The sequence below is a fragment of the Canis aureus genome, chromosome 4, assembly GCF_053574225.1.
Source record: "Canis aureus isolate CA01 chromosome 4, VMU_Caureus_v.1.0, whole genome shotgun sequence".
Taxonomy (NCBI): Eukaryota; Metazoa; Chordata; class Mammalia; order Carnivora; family Canidae; genus Canis; species Canis aureus.
In genome coordinates this window covers 45,156,932-45,170,631 of record NC_135614.1, presented here as the reverse complement: position 1 = coordinate 45,170,631, position 13,700 = coordinate 45,156,932, and the positions used below count along the sequence as shown (strand labels likewise).

The window sequence follows — 13,700 nt, the reverse complement described above, 5'->3', positions numbered from 1 at the left end:
TTCATGGAATATGTCTAAAGCCTTCCACCACAACCCTATGACAAAGGAACGTTTGTTACTCCCTTCAGGGAGATGAAGCGACTTGCCCAAGGTCACATAGCTGGCTGTAGAAGGCTCTTGCCTGGTGATGAATCCAGCTCTCTGTTCTATCAGGCTTAGTGTCCCTCAGGGCAAGGACATTGCCCTGTTTATATCTCTTCCCCACCCCTGCAGAGCCTATTCACTGTTGGCACACGATAGGCACCACATGTGTTTGTTAGATAAAAATATGTTCCTTGAGACGACATGCTGGTCCAAAGGAGGACAGTCGCTGCCAGAGATGGCTCAGAGTACGTAACCTTGGAAATACAGCCTGTTACCCTGCTCCCACAGTGCCACTGGGCACACCCGTCATGCTCGCCTCTCTGCCCACAGGATCGCAAACCTGAAGATCCAGCTGGCCAAACTGGACAGTGAAGCCTGGCCTGGAGTGCTGGACTCAGAAAGGGACCGGCTGATCCTCATCAATGAGAAGGAAGAGCTGCTGAAAGAGATGCGCTTCATCAGCCCCCGAAAGTGGACCCAGGGGGAGGTGGAGCAGCTGGAGATGGCCCGGAAGCGGTTGGAGAAGGACCTGCAGGCAGCTCGGGACACCCAGAGCAAGGCACTGACAGAGAGGTGGGGCTGGGCTGGAGCCAGGATGGGGCGTGGGACCCCACCCTCACTGCCAGTCTGTCCTCCAGCCCAGGCAAGGGAAGGGGCACAAGGACTCCCCTCTAAGAACACTCAGTGTAAAGATCTCGCAACTCCCCAGAGTAGCAGATTGGGGGAAATGATTGACCATCCAGAATACCAGTGCCCCGGGAGTTTACACAGGGAATCACAGTACCAAAACGTCTGCTCAGGTGCAGGTTTTCAGAAATTATCTTCTGCCTAAGGTAAGCTGCATAACCCTCTGTCATGTAGAGCAGTCATTTGCCAACTTTGCGACAGTGACTCACATGATAGAGAAGTTTCACAAAGCAGTGCATACCCTTTGAACGTGTGATAGCCCTCCAGTATGCTCTCTCGCATATTGCATTTCTTTTCATGATGGTCATGACCCACTGAACTGATTTCACCTTAGGCCAAGGCATCGCAAAGTGAGATGCTTATAGGGGCCAAGCAGGCGGCACAAATGCTGGAGGCCCACATGGTGGGAAACTCGGTCAGACTGGTATGCGCATCCCCCCCCCCCCCCCCCCCCCCCGCCCCCGCTTGTCTGCCTCACGTGGTGCCGACTCCCACCTCCAGCAGATGGGAATTCAGGCCTTGGGCTGCCAGGCGTCCTCATATTTCAAGAAAAGAGTTGCTTGTATTTTTAATTTTTAACCACCGGCAACTAATGCAATAACTTCAAAAAATATTGTGAAGGCTTAATCACCTCCATTCATGTGCGTGGTGTAACCCAAAAGCCATTGGCTTATGTTCTCTAGATAACAGACTATTTCCTTCAGTGTCCCACGAAGCTCCACACCCACCATTGCACAGAGCACAGCCCTGTGTTCAGAGTAGGCCCTGTAATCCTTTGATCTCATTCATTCATTCTATCCATCAGCCCATCATTTACTCATTTGAGAAACATTTTGTTGCACATATTCTCTGTACAAGGCAATTTGGAGGATTCAGAAATTAATAAGTCACAATCCCTGCTCCAGTGCCTCTTAAAATCTATCCTAGTTATTTTCGTTTTTTTTTTTTTTTTTTTTTTTTTTTGGCAGCAGACTTTGAGTAAGGTCCCTGCCCTTAAGGAACTTAGAAGTGAAGGTAGTGGTGTGTGTGTGTGTGTGTGTGTGTGTCTGTGTGTGTATGTATGTGTATGTGTGTGTGTGTGTGTGGCTTGGGCAGAGATGAGCAAGGGAATTCCTCTTTCCAGTGAAATCAGAGGCAGAAGCCCAGTTTATAAAGCAGGTGAACTTGCCTGCACCCCAGTGGAAGTAGGCCAGGCGTCCTCGGTGCCTGGGTGTTTGTTCTCTGTGTCACCTCGTGATGAGTCCTAAGACACCTTCAGGAAACCTTCTGAGCTCTACAGCACTCAACTCGCAATCATGCCCTGGCACCTGAATAAGCCCCACTTGCACATGTTGGGACGTTAGATGGATCAAGCTGAGCAGTGTCTGCCTGGCCTCTTGTAAGCAAGCACGTCAGAGACCATTTATCCTTAACCCCCTTCTCAGAATGGCTAAGAGACCTGTTGCTTTCTTCCCTTCCACCATCCCCTGGAGGGATGGCTGATAGACTGACCCACCACCACACAGGTGGGAGGAGGGGGAGGACAGAGCTTCAGTAATTGGTGTCTTGCCGCTCTGGAAGTACCTGCTAGAAATGTTCAGCCCCACCTCTCTATCCAACTCTCCCTGGGGCTACACACTGTGGGGAGAAGGCCTGTCTATATGCCCTTGCACCTTCAGTGTCAGTTGAAAGAATAAATGGTTAGCTGCCCTAAGCAGACCCTTCACAGACTTCTACATGAGTCTTCTGGCCTCCTTTAACAGTCCCCTGGGTCTTGCACTTGTTCCCAGACCCTATAGTAGCCATGAGGAAGCCTTTAGCCGTTCATCATGCTCATAGACTGCAACTGAAGAGAAGAGACTCGTGGCAGCCTCACTCCTTGTTGGATCAAAACAGAAACCCTTCCCACTGCTGACCTTGAGCAAGTCATTGACCAATATGGACTTTAGTTGCCTAGTAGGGAAAAAAATAATTACATTGAATACCTATATGGTCTGAAGATAGGCAGTTGCACCAGATTGTGAACTGATGCTCTTCCCTGCTCTAATACTATTGATTTCTTGAAAATAGGATTGGAGGTTCTCTTAGAGACCTGTGTTCTACATGCAAATGCTGCCCCTATGTGCCAGACCCTATAACCTACATCATCTTGTTGAAACCTTCCAGCAACCTGGAGGCCAATCCCTATTTTATAGGTCTGGAAACTGAGGCTCAGCCAATACCACCACATGGTAGAGCTGGGATTAGAACCCAGGTTGCCAGCTCCGGAGCCCATGCTTGCTTCAGGCTGCTGCCCACTCAGAAGGGCTTTTGTTATCACCTTCAATCCTGTATTTCCAAGGTCTGAATGCTGCCCCTCCCCAGAATGGCGAGTTGTCACAGCCGGGCGACCCAGAGGTCCCAGAGGTACATGACAGGGGAAGCCAGGGAGCCTGGGGGCAGGAGGAGTAGAGAGTCACAGGACGGGCAGGGACAGTGCTGAGGGCTGCAAGCGTCCTGCTGAAGAGAGAGGAGAAAGCCATCCCAGTGATCCTTTTTGCCTTTTTGTCCATGTCTATGGCTGTTTGCTTCTGGTCCTGTGTCTGTGTTCATTCCCCAGACTCTATTGTTCTCTCTCTGAGTCACTTTCTCTCCCTTTATTTCTTCTGTTCCTCTCTCCTGTCTCTCTCTCGGACTGGGAATATGTTCCTCACTCTCACACATCAGCCTCTCCACCCCTGGGGCCCTTGAGAAGGATGGGTATAGACACGTCCAGGAAGGGCACCACAGGCCCACCAGACCTCAATCACAGATCACTCACAGTTGGACATCCTAGCACCCCATGTCCAACCCCCCTTTCCATGGGCCCACCATCACTACTTGTGAAAGTTGCTGCAGAGTCACATCGGGGACTGATTAGAGCTAGACTCCCTGGCCTCTCCCCAGGGACTAGTTCTCCAGGCCTGCAATTCAGCCCAAGCTCTTTCAGTCTGAGCCAGCACCCCAGGTACTGAGCTACACTTGTGGGGATTCCAGCTCCACCTTCTGGATCTTCTCTGTTCTTCCATGCTTGATGTGTTCATGGCTTCCCAGCATGTGCCAGGCATCACACACAAATGCCATATGGCCTGCCGAGCCCAGCACCTCTCTGAGGATGCCTCAGCACCTGTGTATTGCTGCAGGTGGCTACACTCCCACGCTTGGGAAGTTGAAGCCACCCAAATCCCAGTCCCCTTGGCACTGTGGTAGGGCTCCAGGGCTCCAGTGGGACCTGCATTTTCTGTAGATTCCCAGAACACATCTCTGTGACTTTCCTCCCAAAGAGCAGGAAAGTGAAGGTAGAAATGGTGAGCCCCAGCTGCCTCGTGACTCTGCAACCTCACAGCCTTCTAGGGCTTTGCTCTTCTGGGGAGTGAGGAGATTCTACAGTTCCATCCATTCCTTCGAGAGTCAAGGATTTTGTGCACTACGTGCTCCATCTGCCGGCCCGCTGCCTGCCCCGCCAGCCCCAGGCGAGACTCTGAAAGAACAGTGCCAGGGATTGAACTGGCCAAGAACCACACTGAGTCCCTCACCACCTTGCTCAGTTGTCTAGAGCAAGTTCTGGTCTTCATTGCAGAACCTGTGTTAGAGGTCTGGGTGTGTTACAGGTAGAGGTTTGGCATGGTTATGTTTTTCCATGAGAACGAACTCTTTCTCCCAGGCCCTAGGCTGGATTGCTTATACTCTGGGGACAGGTCAGCTAGTCCCTCTCTAGCAAGATAGCATAAGGGGATATGAGCCCCACAGTGGAACACATCTGTCTGTGGGAGATATAACATCCAGATCTTTCAGCAGAGAGAATGAATTTTCCCTATCTCAACTGGGAAAAAATCATCCATGCAGCAAATACTGAGCCACAGCCATGTGGTAAACACCGTGCAAGGTGCTAGAAAAGCAGACAATGCAGCGGCTTGGAAACCTTAGTGTGCCTAAAAATCACCTGTGTACCCTAATAGAGGCGCAGATGCATGGGCCCTACCCCAGACTCTCTGATTCACTTTATCAAAGATGGACCCAAGAATGAGCATTTAGGAAGTGCTCCTCCCTTTCTGATGTAGGAGGTCTGCAGACCACACACAGAGAACCAAAAATGTAGTGGCTTCCTGAGGGCAACCCACGTCATGAGTTTGTAAGGGCATAGCCTTGCTTGATGGAACCCCTTCCCTGTCAGATCCTGGGACTTTAAGGTGGGTACTCCAGTGGTTAGAGGGAGCCACCCAGGCTGCCCTCCATATGGGATTTCAGGGGAGGCTGGGGCTAAGGGTTGGGCCTATATCCAGCAGTTTCTTCTAAATATAAGGATTTTGCTTCCAGAGTCATTACTGAAATGGGCTTTAGTATCAGCTATCAGACATGCCTCCATGCAGATCTTTGTGCCCATGTTCCAGAACATTCCACCACACTCACCTGCTTTCTTCTCTAGTCCCATTCTCTCAGGCTCCTTTGCCTACTATTGCCAGTTTATTCAACCTGGGAGTGCTGTATATACTCAGAGCTTAGTCCTGGGCCTTCCCTTTCCTCCCCTACTATATTTTACCCTACAGTAGTGCATTCTTGTGTTAGGGCTGCCAAGCGAAAATACCACAAAATGGGTGACTTCCATAGCAGAAGTGTATTATCTCACAGTTCTGGAAGCTGATGTCCAAGACCAAGGTGTTGGCAGGATTGTTTCTTTGGAATTTTCTCTCCTTAGCTTGAAGATGGCCATCCACACATGAACGTCTGCTATGACTTCACTTGGTCTGCTCTGTGTGCATGTCTGTGTCTTAATCTCTTCTTATAAGAATGTTGTCTTAGAGCTTATCTGCATGACTTCATTTTACCTTGATTCTTTAAAGGCCTTTTCTCCAAATACAGTCACATTTTGAGGCACTGGGTTACCAAAACTTCAGCATATGAATTTTGGGGTAGAGGGACACAGTCTAACTCATAGCATATGGTCCTCTCTTTCATGTGGTGATCTGTGTGATAGGGATCCCCCACCTTTACAACCGCCACCTGCTCAACATTTATGCCCACACATCCATAAGAGAACTCTTCTCTTCTCCTGGGCTGCTCTGCCCCTCACCTTTCCATCTCTATAGAAGCCATCTCAGATCTGTTTGGTTGCTAGTAGCAGGTACCTCCCAGTCTTTATCCTAAATCCTTCAGCCTTGACCTTCATCCAGCCTATGACCTTTCTTGGTCTCCTCCAGATGGCCCACACCATCTCAATAAATATTGTAACCACCCCAACTCTTGTCCCTGCCTCCTGTCCACAACCTTCTGCCCATTCTCCTAACAGCAGCCATGGTGACCTTAAAATGAAAGAGGTCCCTGCTGCGATTCCCTCTTGGAATGTTCTTTCACCTGTACTTTTCCTGGCCAACTCCTATCCATCCTTCATATCAGCTTAAATGTCTCTGCTAGTCAGGGGAGGCCACCTACTGCAAGAAACAACCTCCCAAATCTCCATGGCTTAACACAGTAGAAGTTTATTTCTTGCCTACATGGTGTGCAGTCAAGTTTGCCTGGCTGTGTTTGGTCATTTGGGGACCCAGGCTCTTCCCATCTGTGGCACCTTCACTTTTAGAGCCTTCCAGGGAGCAGTGGGGAAGATCCACTTCAGCCTGATGTGCCTTCTTCGCTCACATCCTACTGGCCAGAACCCTGTCCCAGATGCCCAGCTGCAAGGGAAGCTGTGAAGGGGTCCAGCAGTGGACTCAGAGAGCTGAAGAGACAGTAGATCTAGGGGAGCACCAACAGGGCCAGCCACAAAGTCACTTGCTCAAGGAGACCCACCTGCCAGTCTAAATTGGGTCTTTCCTACATTCTTTCCTACCATTCTCTACTTTTTCCCCATAAACTTTGACACACGCTGTGTTAGATATTAGATATTTGACTACTTTCTTCATATTTGTCCTCTCCCACTCTCCCCAGCAGAATGTAAGCTGTGTAAGAGCAGAAACTCAGAAACTAGTTCTGTTTTGTTCACATCTTTATCCCCAGGGGCCAACAATAGGTTCTGGTATGAGGTAGGCACTCAGCAAATATTGGTGGATGGGTAGCGGCCATGGATGGGAAGGAAGGATGGAGAGGGAGGGAGGGATGATTGAGTAGAATTCTAATTCTGACACTAATTCCTTAGCTTTAAGTAAATTATTTAACTCTAAAAGCTTCAATTTCCTTGTATATAAAGTGGTAAAACCATTTTTGCTGTGCATGGTTACTGTGCAAATGAATTAAAACAGTGTTATGCGTTTCTTAGCATGGCACCTGATATATAGTAGGTGATGAATACAGCAGTTACTATAGGATCCTATTTGGAGGCCATATCTCCCCAAATACTGCAGTAAAACACTTCTGGAAAATTTCTGCATGTGTGACTGTGGGTGTGTGCATACTTGTCCACAAGTACCTGCCTGCAATTCCCCATTCAAGTAGACAGAGGCTGATCTCCTCGGGTTTCCCCATTCATGCTCTTTGTCCCTTCAGGTTAAAATTAAACAGTAAGAGGAACCAGCTGGTGAGAGAACTGGAGGAAGCCACCCGACAAGTAGCAGCTCTACATTCTCAGCTGAAAAGGTGAGTGGTGGGCCATGAGTGTGGCCTTGGGGATGGCCAAATGCCAGCATCCCCAGGTAGCCCAGACTCTGCCCTTCCTTCATCCTCCACAGCTTGAATGTGGACATTTAGAAGCCCAGCAGGCAGCTGGGGAGGCTGGTGGCCTTGGACCGGGCCGGGCTTGGCCAGGGGCAGGGTTCTTCACTTCTCTGGACTGTGGCATTCAGTCCTGATAGCCCTGAGGAAAAGGCCCCCATCAGAGGCCAATGTGTCTCACTGAAGTCTCGAATACCTGCCCATTTGCTTTCCCGACACAGAGACAGCAGGCCCCAGCCTGGGCCTTGGTGGGCTGCAGCACAGAACTAGGATTTAATAACATTTTGTCCGGTCAGAGATTTGCAATGTTTGCCTTCTATTTGCAATAAGCAATAGGATATAAAGTCGCACTTAGAATATAAAGTTTCCTTTTAAGATGAATGTATTAGGGGCACATGGGTGGCTCAGTCGGTTAGGCGTCTGCTTTCTGCTCAGATCATGATTCCGGGATCCTGAGACCAACCCTGCCTCAAGCTTCCTGCTCAGAGAGGAACCTGCATCTCTCTCTCTCTCTCTCTCTGATGAATGGATAAGATCTCTTAAAAAAAAAAAGATGAATTATTGAAGAGTAAAGAATGAGTGTATTTGAAGGAAAATGTCAAGAAATAAGGCTGGATTCACACAGGGAAAAGTAGTGTGAAACTGGACTCGGCCCAGTGGAGGTTTGGCAAACAGAGGAAAAAGTGGAGTTTCAAGGCAGAGGACTTGGGTTTGAATCCCAGCTCTGCCACTCTCTGATTATGTGGCCTTCTCAGGGTATCGTTTTTAGTGAAATGGGGTTCATGGTCCCCCCTGGAGACTGTCAAGAGGGCCCAACAAAATGAAGTGTTCTAAGCGGCCGTCGTGGAAGGTGGTTCTGGGTGGCCCACTGCGCTCTGAGTGTTCTCACCCAATGTTCTCTCCCTGCCCCCCAGCCTCTCAAGCAGCATGCAGTCTCTGTCCTCAGGCAGCAGCCCTGGGTCCCTTACGTCCAGCCGAGGCTCCCTGGCTGCCTCCAGCCTGGACTCCTCCACCTCAGCCAGCTTCACTGACCTCTACTACGACCCCTTCGAGCAGCTGGACTCGGAACTGCAGAGCAAGGTGGAGTTTCTGCTCTTGGAGGGGGCCACGGGCTTCCGGCCCTCGGGCTGCATCACCACCATCCATGAGGATGAGGTGGCCAAGACCCAGAAGGTGGAGGGGGGCAGCCGCCTACAGGCCCTGCGCTCCCTATCTGGCACCCCGAAGTCCATGACCTCCCTGTCGCCCCGCTCCTCCCTCTCCTCTCCATCCCCACCCTGCTCCCCTCTCATTGCCGACCCCCTCCTGGCTGGAGACGCTTTCCTGAGCCCTCTGGAGTATGAAGACCCGGAGCTGAGTGCCACTCTTTGTGAACTGAGCCTTGGCAGCAGCACCCAAGAAAAATACCAACTGGACGAACCAGGAACAGAAGGCAAACAGTTGGGCCAAGGTAGAGAGCATCACATGGGGAAAGGGGGACCACGAGGATTGAGGAGGGTTAGAGCTGCACTCAGGCCTGAGCACAGACCCCAATGGTGATTATGGTCATCCACTGACTGCTTTCTGTGTGCCTGGCCTCTACGTGTATACCAATTCATTTAGTCATTCAGTAGGCATTTTTAATGTGCCTACTGTGTTCTAGGTCTTGGGCTTAGGTGTTATCTATGGTGGATTCCTTCACTCAACAGATACTAAGTATCTGTTAAAACTAAATGCCAGGTATTGTGCTAATGGATACACATGGATTCCTTCATTTGTTCATTCAACAGATAGACCATATGCCAGGCACAGGATTAGTCACAAGGATACAGTGTTGAGGACGGGCAAGCTCAGGGTACCTGTTCCCATGAAGCTCACATGCAAATGAAGGCACAGACAGTAACTGTACAGTCAGACCAATAAAAGCCCTAGAAGGAAATTAAGATGGGATATGATGGGGCCATTCAGGTTGGGGTGGCGCTGCCAGTTCAGAGCGAGTTGTGAAAGAAGATGATATTTGAGGTCCTTGAATAGTGAGAAGGAACTAGCCTTAGGAAAAGCAAGAGCGAAATCTGTGAGGCCAGAGTTTAGAGGTCCCCACCAAACCAGTGAACCAGGCAGAGTCCAAGTCATTTAAGGCCTAACAGGCCATGGTAAGGAGTTTGGATTTTATCCTAATAGCAGCAGGGACCCATATGGCCATTTGGAGCAAGGGAATGATATGGTCTGGCTCCCATTCTGCATGGGGTCAGAAGGAACATCTTGGTGTGGATTGAGATGCAGTTTGAAATCTTCAAAACAGAAGATGCTGGTGGTGACAGCTAAGATTTATCAGGAGAGAAATTCTTCATTTTTAGCAGCAACCACGTATTAGATAATAATAGTTAATGTTCATTGGGGTATATTATGTGGTGGGCAGTGTGCTTTATAAAGTGAAGTAGATTACTTCTATTACGCCCATTTCACAGATGAGGAAACAGATTCAGCAAGATGGTATTGCTAACTCTAGGTTTCCCAGCCAGCAAGTGGAGAAAGAAGGGATTGGAACCTGGGTTTTTCTGACCCAGCACCCAACCTCTTCATCATCATACTCCTCTCAGGACGTGAGGCAGCTCTGTGTGTCTGTTCTGGAGATACTCTGGGGCTCCCAGGCCCAACATGCCTATCTGGTATGAAGGCCAAAATGGAACAGAGTGCCCAGGAGGCTCACCTGGGGCTACCAGGCTTTCCTGGCTATGATTTTTTTGAATGTAGGTATACGAGATACAGTTACTGTTATGTATTGACTCATTTAAGCCTCATAACAGCTCTATGAAATGGGTGCTACTTCTATCCTCATTTACAGACAAAAGAAGTGAGGCCCAGTAGGGTCAGTGTCACAGCTAGGAAGTGGTAGACTCAGGATTGGCACCAGGACCACCTGTCCAAATCCCACACTAAGACATGTGCCAGCTGTGTATGCACAGGGCTCATGCTCCTGGCTCCTCATGAGGCCAGGGGGGAAAAGCTGAACCCATCTCAGCCTTAAGGCTCCAGAAATAGGCAGGAGGGCTGCTGCTATGACCAGAATTATCCATTCGTGTCCAAGGGCCAGTGGGGGCAATGTGGGGGGAAGACGAGATTTCCTGGTTAATTAAAGGCTCTGCTGGGTGAATGCCAGCCATTTCCTTAGAAGAGGAGCCGAGAGATCCCTGGGGCTCCCTCATCAGGAAGGGAGTCTTGCTGAGTGCTCTCAAACAAAAATAAAAACAGGCTTCGTACTATAGCAGGTGGCAAACTTCAGAAAATTGTCCCCTGGAGAGGAGCGGATGCAGGTGGAACCTCTAACGAAGCTCCAGAAGAGCTCCTGACACTCTGTCGAAGGTGGCAATAAGCCAAATCGGGGACCCAACAAGGTGCTGGGAGCCACCCCCTCCTCCCCGAGTACCCTTAGGGCTTATGGGCCAAGGACCGCACATGTCTCAGGATGGCGTTTCCTTCGTGCCATCTCCAAAAGCCATCCCTGCAGTGAACGATGCCAGCCTGAGCGCCGACACTAAGCAGGTTATGCGATTAATGCCGCTGTTCAGTCAGCAGACAAATTAATCTCCTTAAGTGGTTTAGTGGAGGGTGGAGATGCGTGGGTCTGAAGGTGGGAGGTCTCCGCTGGCCATAGCAGGCGTGGGACACAGGCTGGGAAGGCCGCACCCAGATAGCTGCTTGGCTTCTCCCGGCTCGCTGTGTCCCTCCAACACTGGCCTGCCCTCCAGTCTCCTCTCCAGGCTGCCCTGGTGCCTGGCACACAGCAGGCGCTCAAAGTGCTGGCTGTGAGCTCCAAGAGCCTGAATCTGGTCTTACCCGCTGCACGCAGCTCAGGAACTGTCCTATCCATCTTGATAGCTCTGAGCCTGTCAGTGGGCCTGGCACACCATCGACGCTTGTGACTTAAGGAGGGAAGGAATATGCAGCATGTGACAAGTGCCTATTTGGAGCCCTGGGTTGGATATTTTGAGGGCCTCCATGAAGGACAGGGTTGCTGAGGAGTTGAGTTAGGAGTGGAATAGAGGGGCGCCTGGGTGGCTCAATCAGTTAGGTGTCTGCCTTCGGCTCAGGTCAGATCCTGGGGTCCTGGGATGGAGCCCCTCATCAAGCTCCCTGCTCGGGGGCAGGGGAGCCTGCTTTGCCATTTTCCTCCACCACTCCTCCTTGCTTGTGCTCTCCTGCTGACCCTTACTCACTCTCTCTCAAATAAATTTTAAAAATCTTAACCAAAAAAGAGTGGAATGGAGTAGGCCTAGTGGGAGTGCTAGTAGTGAAATCCTCTCTTCTTCCTCTTGACCCTCCCAAGGGTCCCGGGGCTGTTATTTTGCCCCAGATGTGTAGGAATCGGTCTCAAAGGCATCACCACAGTGATGGGAATGACCATTGCAGTAAGGATAGTGGTACTAAATTTCATTGTCTTTTCCTGCATCAGCCTTTGTACTAAGGACTCTCTAGAATGTCTTGTTGGGTCCTCCTGACAGCCCCACAGGGTAGGTGTTACTCTCTCCATCCTCCAGACAAGGAACCCAAGGGCCAGAGAGCTGAAATCCATGTCCCAGTTGTCATGAAGCAGTAAGTCATGGAGCTGAGGTGTGAATCCAGGCACTTTGGCTTCCAAATCTGGGATGTTAAATACAGAATCCTACGTACCCCAAAGCAAGGCAGGACCTTGCTGTCGAATTCAGAGGTGGTATTTGGCAGGACCACCTAAGGACAAAGGGTGGATCAAAGTGTGTGTTGCAAAGACTGTCCTGATTTCTGAACCCTGCCTTGCCATCCCTCCTTTTCCCCCTTCTTCCTCCAGCTATGAATACAGCCCAGAGGTGCAGCCTGAAAGTGGCCTGTGTCTCAGCAGCTGTGTCAGATGAATCGGTGGCTGGGGACAGTGGTGTGTATGAGGCTTCCGTGCAGAGGTGGGTCCATAGGAGTCCTGGCTCTCTCTGGGACGTCTGAGAATGCAGAGCCCCGGGCCCCCTCAGGAGTGTGGGAGGGGTCCATAGGAGGACATAGCCAGGTGACCCCATCTTCCCCTTGGGAACCCTGTTTGAGGTGTGTTGGAGATGCAGACAGCACTGTTGTTCCCCCTGGGGCTAGGGGCATGGCATGTGTGCAGGGATGCTGGTTCCATGATTGCCACGAAGGACATCTGGCTAGGGGTGCAAGTCCTAAAGAAAGAGCAGCCCCTCTCAGAGAGGAATCCCGAGCAGTTGTGGGAAGGCAGGTGTCTGCCGGGAGTCTGAGCAGACCCAAACCTTCCTCCTTGAGGACCCAACTGCACCCTGCCAGAGAGAAGCCCGTTTCTGGAAAGTGGCTTTGGCCCTGGGTAACTGCTGGGAAGCCTGACCCTCCTCCCCTTGTTGCCTTCCAGACTGGGTGCTTCCGAAGCCGCTGCTTTTGACAGTGATGAATCAGAAGCAGTGGGTACCACCCGGGTTCAGATTGCCTTGAAGTAAGTGACGGGGAGCACGAGCGCAGAGGGGTGGTCGGCAGCATCTCCCCAGCTTTGACCTTCACGGCTGCCCCGGGACCTGCCAACAGTGTGGGCTCCCAACTAAAGGGGCCACCCTCTCCCTCCCTTTCAACTCCACATTTTACAAAGAGAAAAATGAGGTCTTGAAGACCTCCTAATTTTCCTGAACTCACTGAGCTGGCCAGTGGCAGAGCCAGAGCGTAAGACCCGCATCTTGATCTGTTTGGCCACTGTAGCTGTGGCTTTTCGTGTTACCATCATCCCACTGTGGTTTCGACCCTCCGGAGGCTACAGCCCAGATTGGCTGTTCTTGTTGCTTTCTCTTGAGGCAGGAGGGCCTCAATACTATTTTCACTGGAAATTAATTGCTGACATTTAAATATCAAGAAATTTCACACGAAATCTTCTGGCTTCTCTTTAAAAATTCAGACTGACGGCTCTGCATCTCCATCCCTGCATGGCAGCAAAGCCCTGGCCCTATGCTCTCGAGCTCACCAGAGTCCCCAGAGCAGCCAGCAGCCCCATCTGTGATCATTAAGAAACAGAGAAATGTGTCACTCATAGGTGCTCCATCTGCCCCTTTCCATTTCAGGTATGAGGAGAAGAATAAGCAATTTGCAATATTAATCATCCAGCTCAGTAACCTTTCTGCTCTGTTGCTGCAACAGGACCAGAAAGTGTGAGTACGTTGCTGACAGGGTATAGATTACCCTCTCAGCCTCTGTGGCCGTCCCCGGGAGTACTCTCCTGCTCTGCCCTGCTCCAACAATGGGCCCTGTGTGTCTTTAATATATATGACCGTAATGCAAAGTGTCAGTAC

At 50.6% G+C, this 13,700-nt stretch overlaps 1 protein-coding gene across 5 annotated transcripts in view; it reads left to right on the top strand.

Annotated features, from left to right (window-relative positions):
* Positions 1-13,700, top strand: part of WWC1 (WW and C2 domain containing 1) — a 151,185-nt gene that overhangs the window by 103,579 nt on the left and 33,906 nt on the right. For all 5 annotated transcript variants that reach the window (XM_077895595.1, XM_077895593.1, XM_077895597.1 and 2 more), the window contains exons 9-14: positions 415-657; positions 7,246-7,335; positions 8,325-8,860; positions 12,215-12,323; positions 12,779-12,859; positions 13,473-13,559. In XM_077895595.1, coding sequence (XP_077751721.1) covers positions 415-657; positions 7,246-7,335; positions 8,325-8,860; positions 12,215-12,323; positions 12,779-12,859; positions 13,473-13,559 — 1,146 coding nt within the window. The remainder of the gene's footprint in view (positions 1-414; positions 658-7,245; positions 7,336-8,324; positions 8,861-12,214; positions 12,324-12,778; positions 12,860-13,472; positions 13,560-13,700) is intronic.